This window comes from Hydractinia symbiolongicarpus, chromosome 1 (assembly GCF_029227915.1).
Source record: "Hydractinia symbiolongicarpus strain clone_291-10 chromosome 1, HSymV2.1, whole genome shotgun sequence".
NCBI lineage: Eukaryota > Metazoa > Cnidaria > Hydrozoa > Anthoathecata > Hydractiniidae > Hydractinia > Hydractinia symbiolongicarpus.
This window is the reverse complement of record NC_079875.1, coordinates 10,453,191-10,476,034: the sequence shown is the minus strand read 5'-3', so window position 1 is coordinate 10,476,034 and position 22,844 is coordinate 10,453,191. Positions and strand designations below refer to the sequence as shown.

General features: G+C 33.0%; 2 protein-coding genes across 3 annotated transcripts in view; both read left to right on the top strand.

Annotated features, from left to right (window-relative positions):
* The first annotated feature begins 5,989 nt into the window (after nt 1-5,989).
* LOC130637646 (alpha-ketoglutarate dehydrogenase component 4-like) lies at nt 5,990-10,962 on the top strand. The gene is made up of 3 exons (XM_057446944.1): nt 5,990-6,184; nt 10,225-10,424; nt 10,817-10,962. Exons 1-3 carry the CDS (start codon nt 6,031-6,033, stop codon nt 10,835-10,837), a joined length of 375 nt encoding a protein of 124 aa, XP_057302927.1. The 5' UTR covers nt 5,990-6,030; the 3' UTR covers nt 10,838-10,962.
* Nucleotides 10,963-18,421: 7,459 nt separating this feature from the next.
* LOC130637620 (adhesion G-protein coupled receptor V1-like) overlaps nt 18,422-22,844 on the top strand; it is a 46,585-nt gene continuing 42,162 nt past the window's right edge. For both annotated transcript variants that reach the window (XM_057446943.1, XM_057446942.1), the window contains exons 1-6: nt 18,422-18,622; nt 18,917-19,264; nt 20,160-20,273; nt 20,578-21,453; nt 21,865-22,123; nt 22,388-22,669. In XM_057446943.1, coding sequence (XP_057302926.1) covers nt 18,443-18,622; nt 18,917-19,264; nt 20,160-20,273; nt 20,578-21,453; nt 21,865-22,123; nt 22,388-22,669 — 2,059 coding nt within the window. In that variant the 5' untranslated portion in view covers nt 18,422-18,442. The remainder of the gene's footprint in view (nt 18,623-18,916; nt 19,265-20,159; nt 20,274-20,577; nt 21,454-21,864; nt 22,124-22,387; nt 22,670-22,844) is intronic.

Genomic DNA, 22,844 nt, shown 5'->3' with positions numbered 1-22,844 from the left:
AACCCGATACTAAACATTTTAGGCATTCCGTTTTATTTTTCCACCCAACAAATTTTATCAATAAGCGATGTTTCGTTATTTTTACTTTCATTGGCGAAAAACACAGTCAATAGCGCCGGGTCAAATTTAGAAACTGGAAAAATTAGAGGTGGCGTAAAAATCGTGCGTTTGCGAAGTTTACGTCAGTAGCCTTAAATATTACTTGAATAACTTTGACGGTTGATTTAATGATTGTATACATTAGATAACCCCGCGGATTTCACTCGACTTTAATATACTGCATTTCGTTTGTCTTGCTAATGCAATGACAGGCGGGTAATATAATATAGGCGAACTAGATTGCTGTGGCTAACAATGATAATTTTCGTCGCTATCAACTTCATCAATTAGGTAAAACGCCCTAGGAACGAGGTTGTACTGTGGCCATAGCATAGCCCTTTTAAGTTTGAGATCTAATAACTTAGAAATACTTCGAAATAATTTACATCACCCTGGGTTAACAAATCTCAAAAAAATAATTTTTAATGTAAGTAAGATGATAGCGTCATCAAGATATTTTTGCTTCCCTTATTAAGTAGATTTTTCCACGGTTATCTAACTATTGTTACCTAACTCAGCTCAAATGTCTTATTTGTACGTTACAGCACGACGTCAATGCATTTAGTGATGAAATTCGATTTTTGATGTCAAGACCCCTATATTATAATTTTGACCCCGATTCGGAGAGGCGGAGATTCTAAAAACCAGTTTTATACGTCGAGGGCGTGCGCAAACTTGTTATCCTGATTGTCTCAGACTTCAGACGTAAAATTCAGAAAAAACCAGTTTACACCTAAACTTTTCGGAGACTAATTTTTACTGGTGTAAACCAGTAGCAAAATCCTCACCTGGTTAGGCTTATGAGACGTGTGGGATGTCAAATAGTAATATTTTAGCTTTGTACATTCTTTTTAACTAAGCTCTTCTTAATTTATATAATACACACATATAAACTGTGTCTGTGAATGGAATATACTAACACGAAAAACAAACTTTTATTCCCCCTTATTTCTGATTTTTGTATTGTTAGCCGTCTGCTAATAAAAAAATATTTATTTTCATCCCTTTCTTTGTTATTATTAATCTATAATTTATCTGTTTCCGTATAGTAAAAGTAAGTACGCGTTGTTAAATTAGAGATTATTCATGAATTCTTTCTGTTTTGTCGAATCTATAGTCTCCGTATGTAATATTAATTTTCATAACTATTGCTCTGCCGGTACAAGACTGATTTTAACTAAAAGTACACTGTGAAATTTCTCCATCTATATTTAAAAATACAAAGACAGTCCGTGATATTGAGAAAGTTTTAGTTGCTCAAAATTAATTGAATACGGACGTTAAAAAAGACACAGTTACTTTCCATGTTATATATAAATAAATATGCATAACTTTTGAGTCACTTACTGTAGAATGCATGTCGCACTTAGGCTTGTGCAATCTCTAGCAAATTCAAGGCTTTGTTTTTGTTAGTTCTTTTATGGAACAAATACTTTCCTTGTGATCTCTTTAATAACATGGTAAATGCAGAAATCCTTTGTGACTAGAAAAATTAATAGGATAGATTTCAGTTGAAAGAGTATCAGCTTACGACAGCAGGTGTATTGCTGACGGCTTTTTCCTTGTTACAACAAAGTAATCCTGCAGCAATGTTTCTCATTTTCTTGTTAAGAAATATATAAATAACAGGGTCTGCAATGAAACTAGTGTACCAAAGAACTGTTATAATTGTTTCAACAATGATTATAGTGGAGGTATCCTTAATGCGGTTATTTGTCCATGTATGAATGCATTGAGGTACCACTAACAGCAGCAGATAGGATAGAATTATGCAGAATGGAATAAAAGTTTGTTTATGTAAAAGAAAATGCTTTGTATTTGCATTTTTGATGCCAAGATTTCTTCTTCTTTTTCGGAATTCATAGTTAATAAATGCATACACAATGATAGCTAGCACCAAATAAAGATAACTTAAAATTCCAGGAAGCAGTTGAGAATATGTCGTTAAATTGTCTTGACTTTTACTCGGAAGAAGACACGGTATGGCTAAAATTATGCTGAAAATCCATATTAGTATTTCGACAATGATCAAGCGTTTTGAAGTGACGTGGTAACTGTACTTAATGTGAAGAACCACACAAACCAAACGATCCATGATTATCAAAACCATGACCAAACCATGTACAACGGTCAACCAAAACACTGCCAAATGTAACATATTCTCATATACAGGTTGATCAAAAGGGTCCACATTAAAATACTCAGCAGATATGTCAATGGTTCCACAAACAAGAATTAACAGAACCTCAACCAAACTCAAATTTATTAAAATAACTTTCTGATTGTTTGTGTTTTGTTTATGTCGACTCAAACAATATATTCCAAGAATATGGAAACACAATCCACACAGTAATAAAACGAAACATAGGACTTGAAAAATATCCATTTTTGAGTATGATAAGCTTTATATCTGCAATCTATGATTATTAGTGCATCTTAAAGAAGAAAATCAATGATGAGAGATATTTCACTTTCCACCAGTTGCCGAAGCATAATAATTTTACTTTTGAAGAAAAAAGAGCTATTTTTTTATTTGTTGACTCATCCAATCTATATGTAAGAGTTTTTAAATTTTCACACTGTGTGAAGTGAAAAAAATGATGATCTTCTTTACATTTTATATTTCAAATTTCTATAAAAATTAATCGCCCTTTTTATTCCTTTAGCGCAGGTTTAAAATGACCAAATAATTTTTTAACTCTATTTGGTTGAGGATATTTCGAATATGACCGAGGGAGGATTTTCAAATGACATCAAACTTGGCAAAAGTACAACGTAGCAGCACTAAATTTATGCTTAAATTAACAATTTTTCCGTGACGTCATCAGAAGCCTAAAAACTTTCCAAGATTCAACTATTTGCTTAAAATTTAACTACTTTTTAACATTATATTTAAAGTTTCTGGCAGCCAAAAAAAGGAGAATCAAGATAGTATGCGAATATATTTGGCTATGCAAAGAATGACTCAGTTTTTGTTTTTATTTTCAAAAAAAGTTCACAAAAATTCCTTACAAAACAAGGCATGTTACCACAACAGCACACACCAAATGGGAATTCCAACCTTAATAAAACAAAATAGTAGACAAAAATGCAACCTCGATCGCATTGCCTGTAGTGTTGTTTTTTTTAATTTGGATGAAACGCGTACGAGGCCCTGGTGCTACAGTCTTATTCAACCAATCATATCGCGTGTAAGGATGTTTTATAATATGTTAAAAAGTATAAATAATAAAGAAATTTTATTTCAAGCACTTATTTTTTAACCACAAAACAAAAAATATAGAGGTGTGCCGTACGAGATTTCTATGGTGTATTGCTAACTTGTTTATGGAGAAAACGCTTAATTTTATTCACATTGTTTTTGGTCTTACTTGGATTCATTCTCGACCCCAGAGCTCTTTGAGATAAACCAGAGCTCTGAGGACGAGAATGACTTGGATCGTTATAAATTTATCGAAACTGTCCATTATTTTTATATATTACTTTTGCTTTCCCACTGATGGCAACTCAAATAGAATGGCGCGATAAATATTAGTCCTGTGAAGTCTGTCATCCTCATAAAAAAAATGGTACAGGCCGTGGGATCAAAGTTGAACACGAATGGGCTACCATGTGACAGGCCTTGATTATCGGAAAATTAACTTGCCCAAAAACCTCTTATTTGGTCATAAGTAAATTCAAATATACCCATAAACACAAAATATTTTTACAGAACAAACCTACAATTATAATCAACTAATGAGTATAAAGCCAGTGTGGTCACATCTTCCTTTATTCAAAAGGGGAATTAATTATGTTTGTTCGGGTTCAGTTGAAGAAGACCATTCTCGCCCAAACCAAAAGGGTTTCCCGATAATGATCACGTGAGCAAAGAACAACAGAAGTAAACAATAAAAAAGCGCGGTCAGTATTTAGACTATTCTTTCGCAATTCAGCGTAATTTTTCCTGCTTCAACTATTCCGATTTCCGATCGTAAGAAAGATTATGTTGGGTCTTCGTGCTACGCTTTGGAGTAAAGCATTTAATTTCTTAAGTTTGTTTATCATTAATATGTTTCTACATGGATAATGCGACTGTTTTCTGTGCGATAGTTGATTTTATTTTCTCCTTCCTGCGCTCGCTGTTTGTCTTCATCGTGCTGCTCACGTGGCTATGAGCATTGTTTTTTTTGAGTGATCCCGTTATTGACATTAGAATGATAAGACCTTTATCGCAATATATCATCGCTTATTATGTTTTGCATATTATCCAGTTGTCAAATAATCCCCACAAAATATTTCGTGTGTAAGCCGAAAACATCGGGAAATTGGGTTATTAAAATCTTCCAATTTCACAACTCTAACGATAGTTATCGAATTTTTTAGAAATTATATAGATTTCATTAAAATTCAAGGAGTTGTTTTGAGTCAACCTCGTCCCCAGGTACATTTTTCTCTTTTTCACAATCGCCGTCTCGGATATAAAAAAGCAAAAAATTGAGGTTGGTTTTGAGCAATAGCCTATATCCACGGCTCGGAGATATGCGGACCTAAAAATTTGTCATGCAGATTTTTAAAAACTTAGTAAATACTAAAGCTATACAGCATAGAACCTGAAAAAACCCGGCAGGTGTGAGGGGTGGAATCCGCCCGTTCTCCCGCCCTGGATGTGACTTGTAAAATTAAGGCTTCGCTGTAGTTACACGGTCCTAGCTATCTCGCTCCCAGCGCCTGTTGTCTCTTCTTTTTTTTTTATCTTAGGACAGCGTAAGTTAGAAAAGATGCCCTGAGGACGAGGTTGTGGTCCTAGAAATTCATTTAAAATCCTAAACAGAATAATAAAACGTTGTGAAACATTCTCGTCCCAAACGCTCTTTGCCAAGAGCTCTGGGGTTTCAATTTAGTGTCTCCGCGAAGTCAAACCATGGTTTTGTTTGAGTGTAAGATTTTGAAAATTACCACCTTTAGATTTCTGGAAAAACGCATTGAAATTCAACAAAATTGTTTTCATATCATCTCTTTTATTTTTTATACCAAAGTTATGCCAAGTAAAAAAACAGCTAGAACTTAATTCCTTCTTTACATGAAGATAATATTATGGATTGGTGAGAGTCTTTTGTTTGACATTCTTCATATACCGTGATACATAGGACTCATCCTCGTCCCTAAGTCAAAGCTGCTAGCGTAGACATAGAACTGCTAAAAATAATGCATCAAATGGTCTACTCCGTGTATGAAAACATATAGTGGTACTGAGGTAAATGTGCAAGAAAATGATCGGAGTATGAAGGTATTCTAAATGTTAAAGTTTAGTGAGTCCACTTTTTCTTTTCTTCGGTTTGGCTCTCTAAAATGTTTTTGAGTGTTATGTGTTGTTGTTTACACACTTCCTTCACTGTTGTTATGTAGTAACAAAATAACAAATTCGGTGCAAAAAGACGATATACTTATTTCATATTTGATAGCTTGAAAAGAAAAAATATTGAAATAGTGCTTAATATTCATTCGTTTATTTACAAGATAAAAATTAAAATATGTTCATAACCCTCAGTTTCACGCTGAGCGATCATCAGACGTACCTTCCCCAAGTTTGTTATTCTTATTTTAATATCTTGACCGTGTGGATAATTACTAGAACGCTCTTACACAACCCTTGGAAAGAATAATAAGACAATGAGAGTGTTCTGTTACGCTGAAAATAAAATATTAGCTATTATTCCTAAGAAATTTAATTCTAATTGAGGAGACTAAGGATTAAGCAAGATATGTTTTGATAGTTGATTTGTTTGCGGCGATTGGCTGCTGCTGCTCCGTCGTAACAACGTTTTAGGGGCCAGTAGGACGAGGGATACAGGGGTATTCCGTCTCTATAATAATGCCAGCCATCTCGCTTAGACAGATCAGAAAAACAAATTCTCATTCCTTGTTCAACATAAAATCGAGTCACACAAAATGGCGAACGTGACAGTTCTTTTTGGATGCAAGCCACATTCAATAACCACAAGCCTCACCGCTGCATTATACAGGGGTATATCAATAGGCAACAAATTTATTAACCGGACCCCACTTATTTCGTTTCCACAAAGGCCTTCTCTCACCGACAGATGTAAGTAGCTAGCTAGCAAGATGAGTTTTGTGTATTTTGTAGCCAAATAACGCGTGACAAATAGCGTGCTAGCTATCACCCTTCTTGGTAGATAGTTAGTACATGATTATCTAAACAAATTTTGGCTCTGATGCAAAAATGACAACTCCATTCAGTAGCTATATCTTTTTATGGCTTTAACCGTACTCCATCTCTTTAAGCAACACAAGAGTGCCAATAAAGCTGCATATGCCGTAAATGCGGGTGTTTTCGGGCAAGTTCAGCGTTTTGAAGAAAAATTCAAGTATTTGCCTGAAAAAACCCACATAGAACTGAACAATGCCCGAAAATAACATGAAAAACAGACACTAATGATTCAAAAAACTATCAAAATTAAAATAAACTTACTCTGTGGTAGAGAAGTTCTTGAAAGAACTGTTTTTGATAGGATTTACCGGATAAATAACTTATATATAAACTTTATTAACTCTTTTCTCTTCAAGCGCCTTCTTCCAACTATCGTTTGCATGATATGTTACAAGAAATTGCATTTTGAGAAAGTGCAGGCGGTTTCAAAGGACAACCGCCAATTTAATTCTAAAAGTCGCCCGAACTCGCCGTTATAAATGCTGGTGTTTGCAGCTTATCAGCACCCTCTTAAAGCAGCTCCAACACAAAAAAAATATATTTTTAGCTAGCTAGCTAGCTATACTGCATGCAGTTGGCACTTTACCCTAATCAAGTAAATATCAGCAAAAACTGGGGTATAAGTTCACCAGTATTTCAGTATATAAACCTTAGCTACCTAAAGCTTGTACAACTGTCATGCCATTGAATGACAGTTGTACAAGGTGATTTCAATCTGTGAATCTTGCTTTAAGCATTCACTATGTGTTTATATCATGTAGTGAGAGGTTGTCGTCAAAAAGGTTTCGTCACGCTTAACAGCAAAAAACACCTTCCCCCCTCTTTTAACGACATGCAAATCGTTTTCCAAGGAGTATCATCACTCTAAACATATTTGCTGTTTGCTCTCCACCACAGATCCTCTTTGTTAATTCGCTTCACCAAGTTTTTCTATTGTAGCTTCTGATTTTTGAGCAATAGAAAAAGGTACATGGCTGTGTTTGAAGCAGCCACTAGCTATATCTGAAACAAATCACCAAGTATTACAACCGTTTTAATCACAAAATTGGCTTTAGAATTTATTCTAGTGAAAGTCACATTAGCAAAAACACCACACGGAATTGAGACTTAAATCACGGAACTAGTGCGTTTGGGCCGATTTCTCTTTTGCTTGACTCTGTACAAGCGCCCGCCTTTTTCACTGGCATTTTGGAAAGTTGTTACAAGTTATGGCTTATTGTGGAAACCATAAATTTATGTGTCACAGAGTTGACAGATTGCCCCAAGAACCATTTGTTTAGATTATCACGTAATAAGAACGGCATACAGTAGGAGTTGCTGAGAGTCTTAATTTTGTAAAGGTAAGCTTATACACCTGATCAAATGTGCACTTTACCAAAACAGTAAACCCTGTTTAGTAAGTATAGTGAGGGAGGGTAATTATTTGCCACAAATCTTTGTTTTTTTGCCCAGTGCAATCGACCTAAATTTCCTTTGTTGTGATTTCGTAAAGGCTATCTTTAAAAGTAAAAAGAATTGTAGTTCCTAACTGCCTCCCGCACTTTTTCGCAATTTATTAAGCGTAACAATTAGCTGCAAAATTTATTAATTATTACGCCTTTGAGGAAAATTATTACGCTGTAAAATTACACTATATACCAACAAGTGCATCGTATGTGAATAATATAACTAAATCCTGAAAAGGAAACAATAATTTTCTTGTAAATAATTTACATCAATAACCTTTTACAACGGGTACTGAAAGGGTTATATCGCAGAAGTCGCCGATAACATGCTTCAAAAATGCTTGTCACAGGCACAGTTTAACATGGAGCAAAACATACAGGAGACTAAATTGTTGGAGTCTTCACAGAACATCTCTCCTCACAAAACCGTGGGCAGGACTGACTTATTGCCTGCTATGTCGTGTGAGAGAAAGAACTTTTGGACTTCTTTTTAATACAATATACAATTATTATTACGAATCGAACGACACTACAGTCTTTCTGTAGCCTGAAAAGCGTATTTTCCAATGTAAGGAAGTTGATAAAGCACACTGAAATAAGTTTAAACATACAACTTGGCCTAATTAAATTGTCTAGGTCACTTGGTAACTTGGATTTAACCTTCCACAATTATGGAAGTATGTGCTTACGTACAGCTGAATTCTACTTCTATTTTTTGTAAATTAAGGGCGTAATATTTACCCTCCCTCAGGTCAAAAGCCACCAGCAAACAAGCAGAGAATAACCAGGAACAACCAGGAAACAACCACATACCAGCAGTGGAACTGCCAATTGTGAAAACCTGGACTCACTCCATGATCATGTATGACCTAGACAACTGAATGTAGCTTGGTTTAATTTTGGCTGTGAAAGGTTGGTTTTCAAGTATATAATTGAATGCACAATTTTTTCATGATATGGAGAAAACAAAAAATATAAAGAAATAATAAAAATGTCTAGACATTTAAAAATTATGTGTTGAAACTTTTGCCAGAAGGCATGGGAGGTAGGGTGGAGGCAACTATGACAGTCAGGGAGACAATTTGAAACCATAACCAAAAATACCTATCTTTCTGAAGTGTTTACATATATATCTGAATTTAGACTTGAACCTTCCAGGGATTTTATAAATAGGAACTACTGCACAATAATTATGTATAATGTATAATAGCTTGCCTTTTACTGATGACCTAGAACTTGACAGAACGGTTTGTTAGATAACATTGACTTGTTTGCAAGTTTTATTTTAAAAGTCCCCCAAGTTTGCCCTTTTATTGGGGCATTTGCAGCTTATCAGCATGCTGGTAACAAATAAAAAGCAGCATTTAGTCAGTACAGCACTCCAATCTAGTACCTAGGTGGGTGAGTTGCAGCAAAATTGCTAAGTTGTGATGACCTGATCAAGTAATTCTGTGTTGACTTTCTGCAATAACCCACTCAATCCTAACGTTTCCCAATAAATTTGGTGCAATTTACTGCATTACTTGTTCAATTTAATGCACTATAAAGAAATAATATTATCAACTTCATAATAATTATATATGTGAAAACACACATAAGTGCCAAACATTTCCTTTTCATGTGTTTCAAACTTTGGTGTGTTTGCAGAAGAAGCATTGAAAAAGTAGCATCTTTTAACTTTACTAGTAATGTTATCATCACTTTAGCTAATGTCTAGAGGGTAAAAGCATAAAAAATGTATACCATGTAGGCAATTCAAATCAGGCCACCAACCATCTACCAAATGATGTGGTAATTTTTTTTAGTGAATTGTTGCAAAATTTAAATGTGGTTTTCATGTAAATAACAATTAAAAGGCACTTTTCTCAAGTGGCCTGCAAAAAAAAAATTACACTTAATTATGGCTTGTCCTACTCTTTTGGGTAGTTGAGGACTCACCAGTGGAGTGCATTTACACCTGTGGTATTGCATTCAATACATGGCAACTGTAAAACACATAGTTTTTAACGCATTCAAGATAGCTGTTACCATATTTCCTCATTGGTGTGTGGAAAACGTCAGGGCTAACTGCAAAATAGACTCACGCAAGCGCACCAAATTAAATTAGTAGATTGATTGGGAGACGTTTTTGACAATAATAAAGAAAAAAGTTTTCATAAGCTGTTTGCCAAGTTGTCCTTGTTCAAGCAAAGTTTCATGTTATAACCAAGATGTAAATGTGACCATAAAACTGTGAAGCCCAACATTTGGCATCATTCTAATTTCAAATAACCAAATCCAACCTCTTTTGACATTGCTAAAACTAATCACAAATATCTTTGGAGCATCAGAAGTATAAATTTTGCTAATTTGTTTTAAGTTGAACCTTTATAGATTGCTCAAAATTGCCTTCCAAACGTCATTGTCCTCCAAACGTCATTGTCCTGAATGTAAACAGACCTATTCAAAACTGTAATGCTTTCGTTTCAGATGCAGCTTTGGAAAGATTAAAGGCTGCATCTATACCAACATCGTCACCTTCGTCGTCATCTTCGCCGCAACTTTTACATGATGTGTTAGAGGATACTTCATACACAAAGACAGATTGTAGCACAGTCTTCATAACAGACGTACTTCCTCCGCGGTATAGGAAACCTGTCATCTCAGAAGAGGAAATAGAATACATTATGGTGAGTTCCTTATGTTGTGCTTATCAAGAAAGAAGAAACATTTATAAGATTAATGCTGCTTGTTGTTACATTAACTTCGGAAAGGTTTGGACTAAAAATTCGGATATTAAATTTCTGGACACACATTTGTGCGAAAATAAAAACTTTAAAGTTAATGTGTAATGTTTTAGGGCTTTTTTGTTTGCACAATAGTGTTGACATCACAAAAGAAGTCGTCTTGATTATGCTCTAGGATTCTTCTTGTGTTTGTGTGCTGCAACTTGAAATATGGCGTGTGGCATCCATGCACAACACTTTTAAAAATTAGCCTTAAAATTCTGTTAAAAAAATGACAGACTAAATCAACGTGTATCTTACAATTTTGTTTTTAACTTTTTAACTTTTCTTTTCAGAGAGGAGGACCTGACAGATAATATCAATTTCAAGAATGTGACGATGAGATGGGAATGAACATATAGCAACTGAGTTAATTGACTTATGATCTATCATGTATATATACTGTATATATTTTATTAAGAATAGTAGTTATATTTCTTTACTTTTCTTCTTTCGTAAACACTGCCTTTGACAATCTTTGGCTGCGAATTTTGGGTTTACTTTTTTCCAGCTTGTGACATAGACAGGACTTAGTTCCCGATTATTTTGTTCGCTTTTGCTGTCGATCGATTCTTTCTTGATGATCCTGCAGGTGTTCACTAAAAGTTAACCATTTTTAAAAGTTGAACAAAAGCATCAAGTGATCAAAACCGCGAGGCGTCAGAAGGGCTGCTATTGCAGATGCATTTAATAGGTAAACAACTTGAACCACAGGTTTTTTATAATCAACATGAGGCTCAAATTCTTAAAAACAGCTATTAGTCTACAGTCCCGCATCAAACTGAGTATACCGCGGGAATTAAGATTCACGAGTTTTTTTATCAATAATACTTCCTGCCATTATTGGAAAGCTCTCTATTCGCAAAATTTAAAGAAACTAGTCGTAAGCCTGTGGAAAAATCCACGGGTTCGTAATCAAAAATTATTTTATCGAAAATTAATTCTCGCAAAATTGTTTCCCTAGGTATATGTAAAAAAGAAAGTTGATGGTAGCATTTCAACAAATTAACTTGAAATTATTATTGTTATTGATTGCGCTTAAGAAAACGAATAGAAAAGAAAAAAAATAATTTGAATTCGGAGGTTGTTTCAGAAAAGAGAAAAGAAGGATGAATTTCACTGCTAGTAAAGAATATGCATCTCTTTGACCACTTTACTTCTTTATATTTTTGAACAAATTCACTTACTAGGCCCGGCGGACCCACACACACTTTTTTTGCCAAGACGTAATGTTTTTTTATAAGGTTATCATGATTTTAATCAATTATTAATTGATCAATATATACACATGCTCCGTATGAGATCAACAATACTTCCAGCTCCTTTCAATTCCATCTCCATTCTCAATTTCCAAAAAGATAGGACTGACAAACTAGACTTGATCAAAATTGCCATCGCATTTGCTAAATCGGACGACAACAGTATTCGGAAAATTTACAAAGGAGGACTGGTAGTTGTCATATACTATAGCCTTTCTCTGCATCATCTTTATTTTGCTTCGATGTTACTATTGCTTATTTTAAAAATATATCTGACATAAAATATGGCATTTCTATATATAATATTCTGTTTTTTGTTAAGGATTTCAAGCGCAATATTTCGGAGTTTGAAGTATGTTTTAGCCAATCTAGGGGGGGCAAAAGTTAAAAAATTTTCTTATTTCGTTCGCCGCAACTATCGGCGGGCCTCCTTTTATACTGAATTAATATAGCCACTCCACTTTTAAAATTGCTTCGCCGGGCCTGCTTACTCACTACGGAAGATTGGGCAAGCTTATACCTCAAACTTCCGTAGTGAATTTTGGCTATGGGCTTGCCCATTACCTTAAAGATAAAACGAAACAGTGGAATCTCTGAGCCTTTTTTGAAGTGAAAAAAATTCTTCAGTGCCTAACCCTGGCGAATGATGTGTTTCTTTTACTTTAATAACCCTTTGCACCTTACCCTCCTCACGCTGTGCGAACCTTCCACTTGCGCTCTCAGAAACGACGAATTGTCTTTAAGGTGACTATGGTTAGACCTCCAGAATGGCTAAAACGCTTATTAATTTCTAAGCTTTTCTTTTTTGAAGCTATACCTGTAAAATAGGCGAGGGCTCTCCTTCTTTCCGATTCTTTAAGCTCCTGACTTTGGCTAACACTAAAAAAACAGCTTTGACTGGCAGGTTATTCTGCGATTAAGGGTCCCATCTGCCCGTGCCACAGAAAGGTCTCTAAATTAAGCTAGAAATTTAACTCCAGGCTTTCATTTTGGACAAATCAGACAGAAAATAGTTTCAAATACGATGATTCTTAGTTAAAAAATGTATAAAAACATAACCGTGTTAGGTCAAAATAGATACTGCTGAAACCTTTTACGGCTTCTTTTTATTATGTATGTTTCCCAGGGTTTTAAACAATGGCCTTTCAGCTGCTTGTTGTTCATTTACTGGTTACCGGGATAATAAATGATATTTATTTTTTATTCTTTAGTACACAACTTAATATTTAAAAACTTTTTAAGATAAGAATTTTATTGTATATATTTTTAGCTGCTTTATTTTTAAGAAAAATATTTATAGAAAAAGTTATAATAAATTTATTTAACCTGGTACAAAAATATAACCTCCCCCCGACCAGCGTTATTTGAATGGCGCATTAATCGAATAGTGCGCGTTAATGGATTTAATTCTTATATGTGACTTCGAAATTCGATATTTTAAAAGCGATCGTTATTGCTTATTCATATTATTTTTTCTTTAGCAGATTTCTCAGTGGGAGCAATAATTTTGTATCGATCTTTAAGTTGAAATTTTTTTTAATAATGATCGTTAAACCTTATAACTAGTGTTCATATTTTTATTTGCAGATAATTTTTGGCAAAAAAGCGCCCCAATAACATTTTGTTTACCCGAGTTTGGGAAATGGTAGCCAGTTATGGTGGTAAACGAAAGGAATGAGAAATCTCGAACAGGAAAGTAAAGATGCACTTGTTTTAGCTTACTTAATAGCTAGCATTTATTGTAAAGTAGGAGCACAAGATTATTAATTTCAGTTTAACTAACCAGATTAGTACAAAGATTATTATACTGTAAAAGGGGTGGCTGCTCAACAAGATTTGTCAATGCTTAGTTTGTAGTGTCTTTTTTAAAGCTAAGGTTTGAGCCTAGACCTTAACTTTCCAGCTCCTCTTAGCGTCCATACGCGCTACGTTATTGATGGCTAATAACTATATATACATAGCTAGCTATAGACCTTTTTGAATGTTTACCAGTCAGGGAAATCTTCTTAAATAACCCTTTCAGTCCTTCACCTCCTGCCCCTGCAGGTATTATTTTTGCGCTCAAAATCCTTGCCCTCCGCCCCACAGTGGTGTTGCTTTTTGATGATTTTAGGAATGGAGCGCCAATCTTATACCATCAGAACTGCATGCTATATGAACTAGAGAGATTGGGTGCGATTTTGCAAAAACCGCGAGTCCATAGCATTTTGCAATGCATTTTTGTTACAGAAATTTGAAATGGCAAGATTTCTAAATGTTCGCTTTCTGAAGTGCCGGTAACCATATTTCTGGAAGGTAATAGGAAATACTATTGATGTGAGTAATTCTGCCTACACTATTTATGGCTTATTTCACTTTTCTTTCTGTCCAACAAGACTCTCGGTCTATAATCTTTTTATTGTCCCATTCAATAACATGATCATACTTCCAGCTATGGTCCGCAATCCCATTTTTGTCTGTATCTGCATTGCGTACGCAGAGATGCATTGTGTAAATGTATTGATAAGCTATTTCCTTAAGTATTAGCGTGAAGTAATTATATAATAAAAATCTTTCACAAAGTTTTATAATATATACAAGAGAATGTATTGATTTAAAATATGATCTTAAAAAACATTTCTACCGCCGCTTTTTGTTTCTAAACTTTCAAAATGCAATTTGAAAAAACATTTCTGTTGCCGCTATTCGGTTTTTAATTTTTAAAATGCGATCTAAAAAAAACATTTCTATCACCGCTTTTCGTTTTTAAACTTTTAAAATACGATCTAACTAAATTTTTATATGTAATTACTGCAATTAAAAATTTCAAAAGAGTTTTCAAAAGAAAAATCATTTTGTGAGCAATATATTTTGAGAAAGCAGGTGAAAGTAATTCCAAGTGTTGTACAAAAACACAAAAGCACAAGAAATGTTGTTCTGTACTTATTACTTATTGCAATTATATATTTTGCCATCAATTCCTTTTTAATTTTAAAGAACATTCAGAGCTCCTTTTATCCAGCTGACTTTCAGCAGCTATAACATGTGACCAAAAAATGCTAATAACTGCATTTTGCCTTACACTACATTCATGAATTTTAGCAGCAAACTGTCTGCATCTATCTAACTGAATAAATCCATATTGCATATAAATGTCTCCAATACATTAGTTTTTTTGTAGCACCCCATAGATCGACTAAATTTAAGTTTTTAAAAATGGCTGCTTAAATAGGCTATATCACGTGACAATAGATTCTAACTATAGGATGCAGTACAGCTTAACTACGATGAACCGTTGTTTCTATTCCATATCTTTTGATGGTGATGGTGCTGGAAATACCATTCTTTTTTTATAATGTAGTGGTCAAACTGACGATAAATGAGCTGCAGCAGTGATTCTGCTAAAATTTACATTTTTTGAGAAATCAGGGAAAAACTTTTCCTACCACCTAATTTAGATGTATGTCACCTAATTAAGCTGTATGATACAGCTTATTTACAGTACCGCCTGCATGTAACTTTGCATGTACGCAAAGCTTAACGACTAATGTCTACATGAAGAACGTACACATATATTTTGTTTACACACGAACTTAATTGCTTTCTATTGTTATCGTCGTGCACGAGTCATAACAATAAGATTTGATGGATCCTTTTGTTGTCACATATAACATGCATGTTATTGTTTAAATGTGTTAAAGAACGCGAAGGCTATTAAATAATTTTATAAAAAAAAAGAACAAACATAACCCCTAATATTTAAAAAAAAACTAATGCTAACTTTTTAAAAAACCCTACTTTCAGGACTTTTCCCTTCACGATAAGATTTGGAAAACAAATTAAATTTCAATACTGAAGAAGGAAAAATCTAAAAATCACACTTTTGATGTTTTTTACAGATCTAAACACTCATTGTGAGATCATTTTGTTTTTGCGATTTGATCTAAAAAAGCTTTTTATCACTGGTTTTTGTTCCTAAGTTTTTAAAATGCGATCTAAAAATAGTAATAACGCCACTTTTTGTTCTTAGGGGGAGCATCTGATCATTAAAACAATGTTTTTATTTCGTTTGTTTCCATTTCGCAGAGGGCAATTGTAATTTTTGTCGAAATGCTAACTTTTATAAAAAAATCATGTGCACGATTTTTTGAGAGTTATGTATATTTTATGTTATTAAAATTGCACACATGCTTTTGTAAAACACGAGCATCAAAGAAAACATAACATTTATAAATGAATGGTTTAACATTAACATTCGTGAGTATAAACAATAGATACTTAAATCTTTGTGGCTCATGTATTTAACATTAGGTTAACAATAACAACGAACGCTCTAACGCTACCAAAAGCTCATGCGAAGGTGATAACTATCGCATACATGTAAAGTTACATTCGAGCAGCACTTTAGGAGATCTCCAAATTAAGCTAGACAGCTTAATTAAAAGGATTTCCCTGACTGTTTACATTTTCGTTGGTTAACCCTTCTGGCTCTAACAACTGCATGACAGGCAGAAACTTTAGGAATAACCTGCGGTATAATTTCAAAAAACAAATCTTTGTGCATGAAGGTATTTTTAGCTAGTAAAGTGTTCCATTTACTCTGACGCTTTTCCACCTTTTTATACCATAATTTAAAAACGTGATATACATATATATATATATGTATATATACAATCCTTATTTGGCAGTCTGGTCAATAACGAGGCTGGGCGTGCAACACTTTGCATGCCAAAAAGTGTTTCTATGGTGCCAAGGTGTGTGATTCTGAATTCTTTAATTAATGTCACACACAATGGAGGAGGGTGTTATGACAAGCATATTTTTTGTGTATTGTCGCATCACGCACGCAGGTAATAAATAATTTTTTGTTGTAAAAAAAAGTTAATAAATCGCCTCCTTCTAAAAATATGGGTAAAACAATTCTCTTGTTTTGAATTGGAAAAATAACTAGCTGTCAAGGTGAAAAAATAAAAATACTTGCATGTTCAAAAACTTATGCAGGAAGAACAATGTTGTGTGAGCTTCGTTATTATGTTTTCATGGTTTTTAAGAAAAAATGCTGCATTATATATATACAATCATGTTTTGATTTTAAAAAAAGATAGATTGTTGATAAGCTTCATAAGGTCAGGTTTTGATAATTTTAGAACGAAATAAGATATTTTCAAGATTCAAACTATCAAATACTGAATATGCCTTATTCTAGGAAATTAACTGCCCAGAGTTTATGATCACAAAATTACCACAAAAGATAATGTGAATGCCTACCACAAATTATTAAAAAGAATGTAATACAGATCAACTGACTTAAAAAAAGCATTTAAAAAGGAAATACGTTTATCTTAATTGAGGATGGGTTTATTGGAAACCAGTTTCTCTTGTTTTTTTCAATCAGATACGGAATATATATGTACTCTGTTATTCCCACTGTGCAATTAGCGTCTCAACCTTAAAATGAAAGCAGGTTTGTCAGAGAGGTAAGGATATTGAAAATGTTGGATTTTTTAATTTATTTCAAACATATTTATACAAGATGGTTTTGTCAGTTTAAAATAACTGTTCTGTCAATGTAAAAAGATAAAAAATGGTATATATTAAAATGATGTATTAAAAGCTAAGAATAATTGACACCAAGAAAGCAAAATGGAGGCTAGTCAAAGTGATGCAATGAATGACTGAGTAATAATAATAATAATTAAATTTAAGTTGGTTTTATTTTCATCAAGAAAAAAAAAAAAAAAAATCAGTTTTAGTCAGACTTATGATGAGCATAAAAACACAAATTTAACAAAAATCTGTGTCATGCAATGAAATGCACAGCTTTAATGGAAATTCTAACTTATGCATTCAAAGCTGTTGTAAAATGCAACTTACACTGCATGTTACACACATATTGGAGTACCTAGATATGGTGAGACTGAATAGAAATTAGCAATTCCGCATATAGGATTATTGGAGAGACACGTTTATCTTTTCAAATTTTGCTACAAGGGCAGGTATACCAGAGAGGCAGACATAGTAGAAATGCAGAAATAATAGAATAAATTTGGCCACCTATGTAGGAATGCTTTGTATGAGTTGAGAGGAAAAGATATTTTTAAACTTTAATTATAGGTTTTAAATTAACTTTTACTAACTAGTTACTTACTAGACAATTTTAATTTCTGGTATAAGGTAAGCTTGGTAACAAAACCAACTTATTTTTTTAAAGTTATGTAATAATAGCGTGAAAAAAAAAATTGTATAATGAAATGAACTTGGTTTAGTAGAAGAAACCATAGAGTTCACTACACACTCTGTTTGAAATTAAAAATCAATGTATTTAAAAATAAGTTAAAAGTACATGACTGTCAGTTTCACGCTGAACGATTATCAAATGTACAGTGATAAACTACTTCAAAAAATTATAAAACTGTGAAAAAAATGTGTAAATAAGTTTGAAATTATACAAGTTATATAAAAACTCTATACAAACTTTATAATTTTGATAATAGAAAAAAGAAATTCTCAAATGATACAAAGGTTTAATAAATCGATACAAAGTAATATTATGAATAAAGTATGAATAATAATTAAATGACGTATGAATAATGTATGAATATTTTTAGAAGCTCCTAAACTGTTTGTTGCTAATATAACTTGTCATGTATAACTATGTGTTTTGTTTTAGATATAAAATGAAATATGAAATTCAATATATTAAAACTTATTTATTTATTTCTGCCAATCTCTTTGACTTTGTCATACAACATCCTGAGTTTCAGAGATACTCATTACGTTATTGAGGAAGTGAAGAATGGTAAAGTGGATATTGTAGTCATTAGCTCAGGACCTGTGAAAAAAGATATCTTTCTGACATGCAGTGTAAGTTTTTTTAGTTTTTTATTTGTGTTATCTACATTAGTGTTGATATTTTTGATGTTATGTTTTTTGATGTTATGTTGGTCAAGGCAAATATTAAGGTGAATCAAATTGTGCAAGCTGTGGAAATTATACTTCAACCAGACCTGATAATAATTCTATCACCTTAATAATAATCACCTTAATAATAATGAAAATTAGTTTTCTTTCACCTAAACATAATTTTTCTTTTAACGGGTGATTTAGTTTAATAACAATAATTTATGAAATTTTAACTATATTTCTTCTTTTTTTTAGCTTCCAGAATTGGCCAAACATGACTTTATTTCACTCACAGTTGCAAATGTTATCAGAACGAATACCAGTCAATGTATATGTAGATTTTATATTAACGATGACACAATACCTGAAGGTAATGCAACATACCCAGTAACACTAAACCCACGTGATGCTAATGTCAAAACCCAGTCACCAAATGTTACATTTGTAGCAATTCTTGCAAATGATGACCCATATGGTTGCATAGGGATCTCAAATGCAATAAAAGTTATCACTATTAATGAACCTAATGATTCTCCTGTAATGATGGAAATTAATGTGACAAGGTATGGAGGACGTATTGGAAATGTGTCAGCGCATTGGCAGGTAAGTTTTTAGACATTTGGATATCACTTTAAGCCTCTAAGCCTTTAAGTGTCTTTTTTATTACATTGTTTACATTTTTTTAATTGGGAATGTGGCATAATGGGTTATGTTTGCATATTAATGAAATTTTTGAAACAACTTGTGCGTCTTATGATACGATGCAATGGAACCAAAAAGTGGCCAAATATGCTAAAGTTTATGTCTTAAAATTTCCAACAACAACATCGATTCCCTAAAGTTTATAAATGCAAAAAAAATTCCTTCATTTGAGAAAGTTAAAGAAACCTGAGGTATAAAATTATGTTGGACTTTTATTATAGAGCTTAAAAAGTTAGCAAACAAGTCTTTTTAAATTTTTTAAAAAGCTCTTTTCGTTCTCAAGATATTCACATTTAATGAATTTCAGATTTAATTATGCTGCATGAATTATGATGTCATATTTCAGTAATAGCCAATTTAGACATTTTCTTTCATCAGTAATTTTAGACCTGTTAAAGGGTGTGCACTCAAACTTTATCAATGCATAGATATTATAAAGGTTAATTGATTAACATAATTTTTTTGCCAAAATGAAGAAGTTAACCAGTGCAGCACACCCAAAAACACACCTAAAATACTTGAGGCGTGCTTTTTGGCACACACGTTTTAAAATTTTCCTGAAAAGGCCTGAAATATTGAGTTTCAATTTTTAGAATCTTTATGGTTAATATTGGGTAAAGTATTAATACTCTCAAAATTTTCCGACAGAATTTTATAGACGGTTAAGTTAACATTTAGGTTAATGTTAACAAGTTTTTTTATATACCTTATTCACAAAAGTTTCTGTTTGTGAAAGTTCACTTAATAAAACAGTAAAATGACTTTTCTCTCATGATGTGAAAATTTCTCTTTATAGATTTTTCCAAGACACAATCTTTTATCTAAAGATATCAGTCCATCAGAAGGATATGTGTATTTTGCAGAAGATCAAGCAAATCTGACATTTGCTGTCAACATTTTGCCTGATGATGTAAGAGTTTGCTATTTTTTTATTTTGATACACATGTACTATTTGTTTTAAGGAAAAGATAATGACATCAATAAAACAATAGATTGACATCTATGCAAGAATGTAACTGACTCATGCATTACTTAAAAATGTGTTTTAAAGTCTACGCAATTGATTAAATTAGCAATCAAATTTTTTAATGAAACAATTTTTATCAGTTTCTACAACTAATGCATTAACTTATATTTTTCTAGGAGTATTTTTTTAAATGATTAATCATTGTATTTCTTTGTTTACGTATTATTCACTTTTTTATATTTTTCAGATTCCTGAATCAAGAGAAATCTATAACTTACGGTTGGTTTCAGTCACTGGTGGTGCTTGTTTAAAGGAAGGCAAAAAAGAAATTGAAATACGAATTGAAGAAAACGATGCTCCAATTAGTTTTAAAACATCTGCATTGACTTTTACAGAGCCTGACAAGCAAAAGGTTACTGTTTGTAGGGGGATTGATATAAATGGTAGACGGATTGGTCCAACTTCAATAGAGGCGAAAGTCTTATACCATACTGTTCCGGGTAGTGCAAAACCTGACTTAGATTATGTTTCTAAGAAAGGGGAAATTGTATTTGAAATTGGTACTACTCAAAAAGATATTGATATTGAGGTTCTTAGCGATCCTCTTCCAGAATTGCCAGAAACCTTCTTTGTTGTTTTAACAAGTGTCACAAAGGGTGTGATTTTGAGTGAGCCAAGTGTTCTGACAATAACCATTTCTAAAAACGACAACCCACATGGATTGATCTCATTTACTAATCCTAATACTCAATATATTGTTGATGAAGATAGCCTGGGACATGTGGATATTCCTGTTATCAGATCCTATGGAAAGTATGGTAACATCTCTGTGCAGTGGGAAGTAAAATCTGAAAATAATCCAGTTGCAGCTTTTGTTGTTTCGTCAGGATTTATTGATTTTAAAACTAACGAAAGTTTTAAGAATATTAGTTTATCAGCAAAAGTAAACAATATGCCATCGGAAGCCATGTTGTTTAATCTTACCCTTATTAACGCAACAAATGGTGCAAGATTATTGTTGTCTGCAAATAACGAAAATCCCAGTGTGCAAGTAGTAGTTGCCGATAGTGATAATGCATACGGAATGTTTGATTTAGCTCCTGAAGATCCAAAGCTAATCCTGGTAAGTAAAATAATAGAACTATGAAGCAATTTTTCTTAGACGTTAATTATGAGTTAAACCTGCATGCATTGGAAATATAGTTCATTATATATTTTGTCAGGTATTTTTGATCAGAATAAAACCTAATTTAGAAGTTTGCCAGTCATTTTTATCTTTCTTCTTCTACCTCTGCATAGTGTTATTTGTGACTTGTTATTTATTTGAGCGACTGAATGAAAATAGCCTAGTATTTTATTGCAACAAAAATATAATCATCACTGATCTTACTTTCTCCTTCCTGCTACATCATCATCATTCATCATTCTCAGCTTAACGTCCGTTTTCCATGCTAGCAACTCTGTAAAAATCAGCAACAATGGAAATCTAGATCGTCAATTCCTGACGTAATTGTTTTTTTCTTGCATACTTTAGTCATCAACTCCACGAAGATTAGAGGCACGAGTGATACGGTCTGGAGGAAATCTTGCGGAGGTTACAATATCATATTCAATCCAATATTTTCTTCCCGGTTCCACTTATCCTGCTCCAACAATAATAATTCCCAATCCAGGAGTCGTCACTATGTCAAGAAATAAACAAGAAACGGTTATAGCTGCTGAAATCATGAATGATGCTTTTCTGAAAAGTGGTTCTGCTTTTACAATCACGCTTCAAAATGTCACATTATCAAGTAAGATTTCCATGTCATAATACTATATGTTATAGCAATTGTCAAAATGAAAAAAGGTGTTGATTTATATATTGAGTGTAAAAAAAGATATGGGCCTTAAAATTAATGCAAAACATAACAACAATATACTTAACTATTTTTCTAAGGATTGACATGAAGCTTGAGATTCTTGATATGATATAGTTGTAGTAAACACCATGTTGAGTTAGCAAAATATTTCTTCTTTGCTCTGAATTAGTTAATTTCTGACCACTGTATGTTTAGAATCAACCCTGATCAAGCCATCTTCTCCAACTATTGGGAGCAGAGATAAAAAGCATGTCAACATCACACAAAGTTTAGCAAATGGAGAGATTGGTTTTTTCAACTCCCCTGTGTTGCTTGATGTTGATGAACCAAATGTTACCAATACAAAGGTGTGTCTTACAATCATGAGGGATGGAGCATCCGTGGATGTTTTAATATATTGGAGAGTAAAAAGCAATAACAAATTGTTTACAAGAGAAGATGTGAATGCAACTGATGGTTTTGTTATGCTTAGAAAAGGTAATATAATTTGTGCTGGGTTCATTATATGCAAGGTTAGTCTGAAACGTGGTGATAATAAAAAGCATATGAGCATTATGATAACAATTAATTTGTATTACTTAAAATTAAATAAACATTGGGCTGCATTAGCAGTAGTTTCTTTGTTGCATGACGTAGCATAGACCAAAAAGAA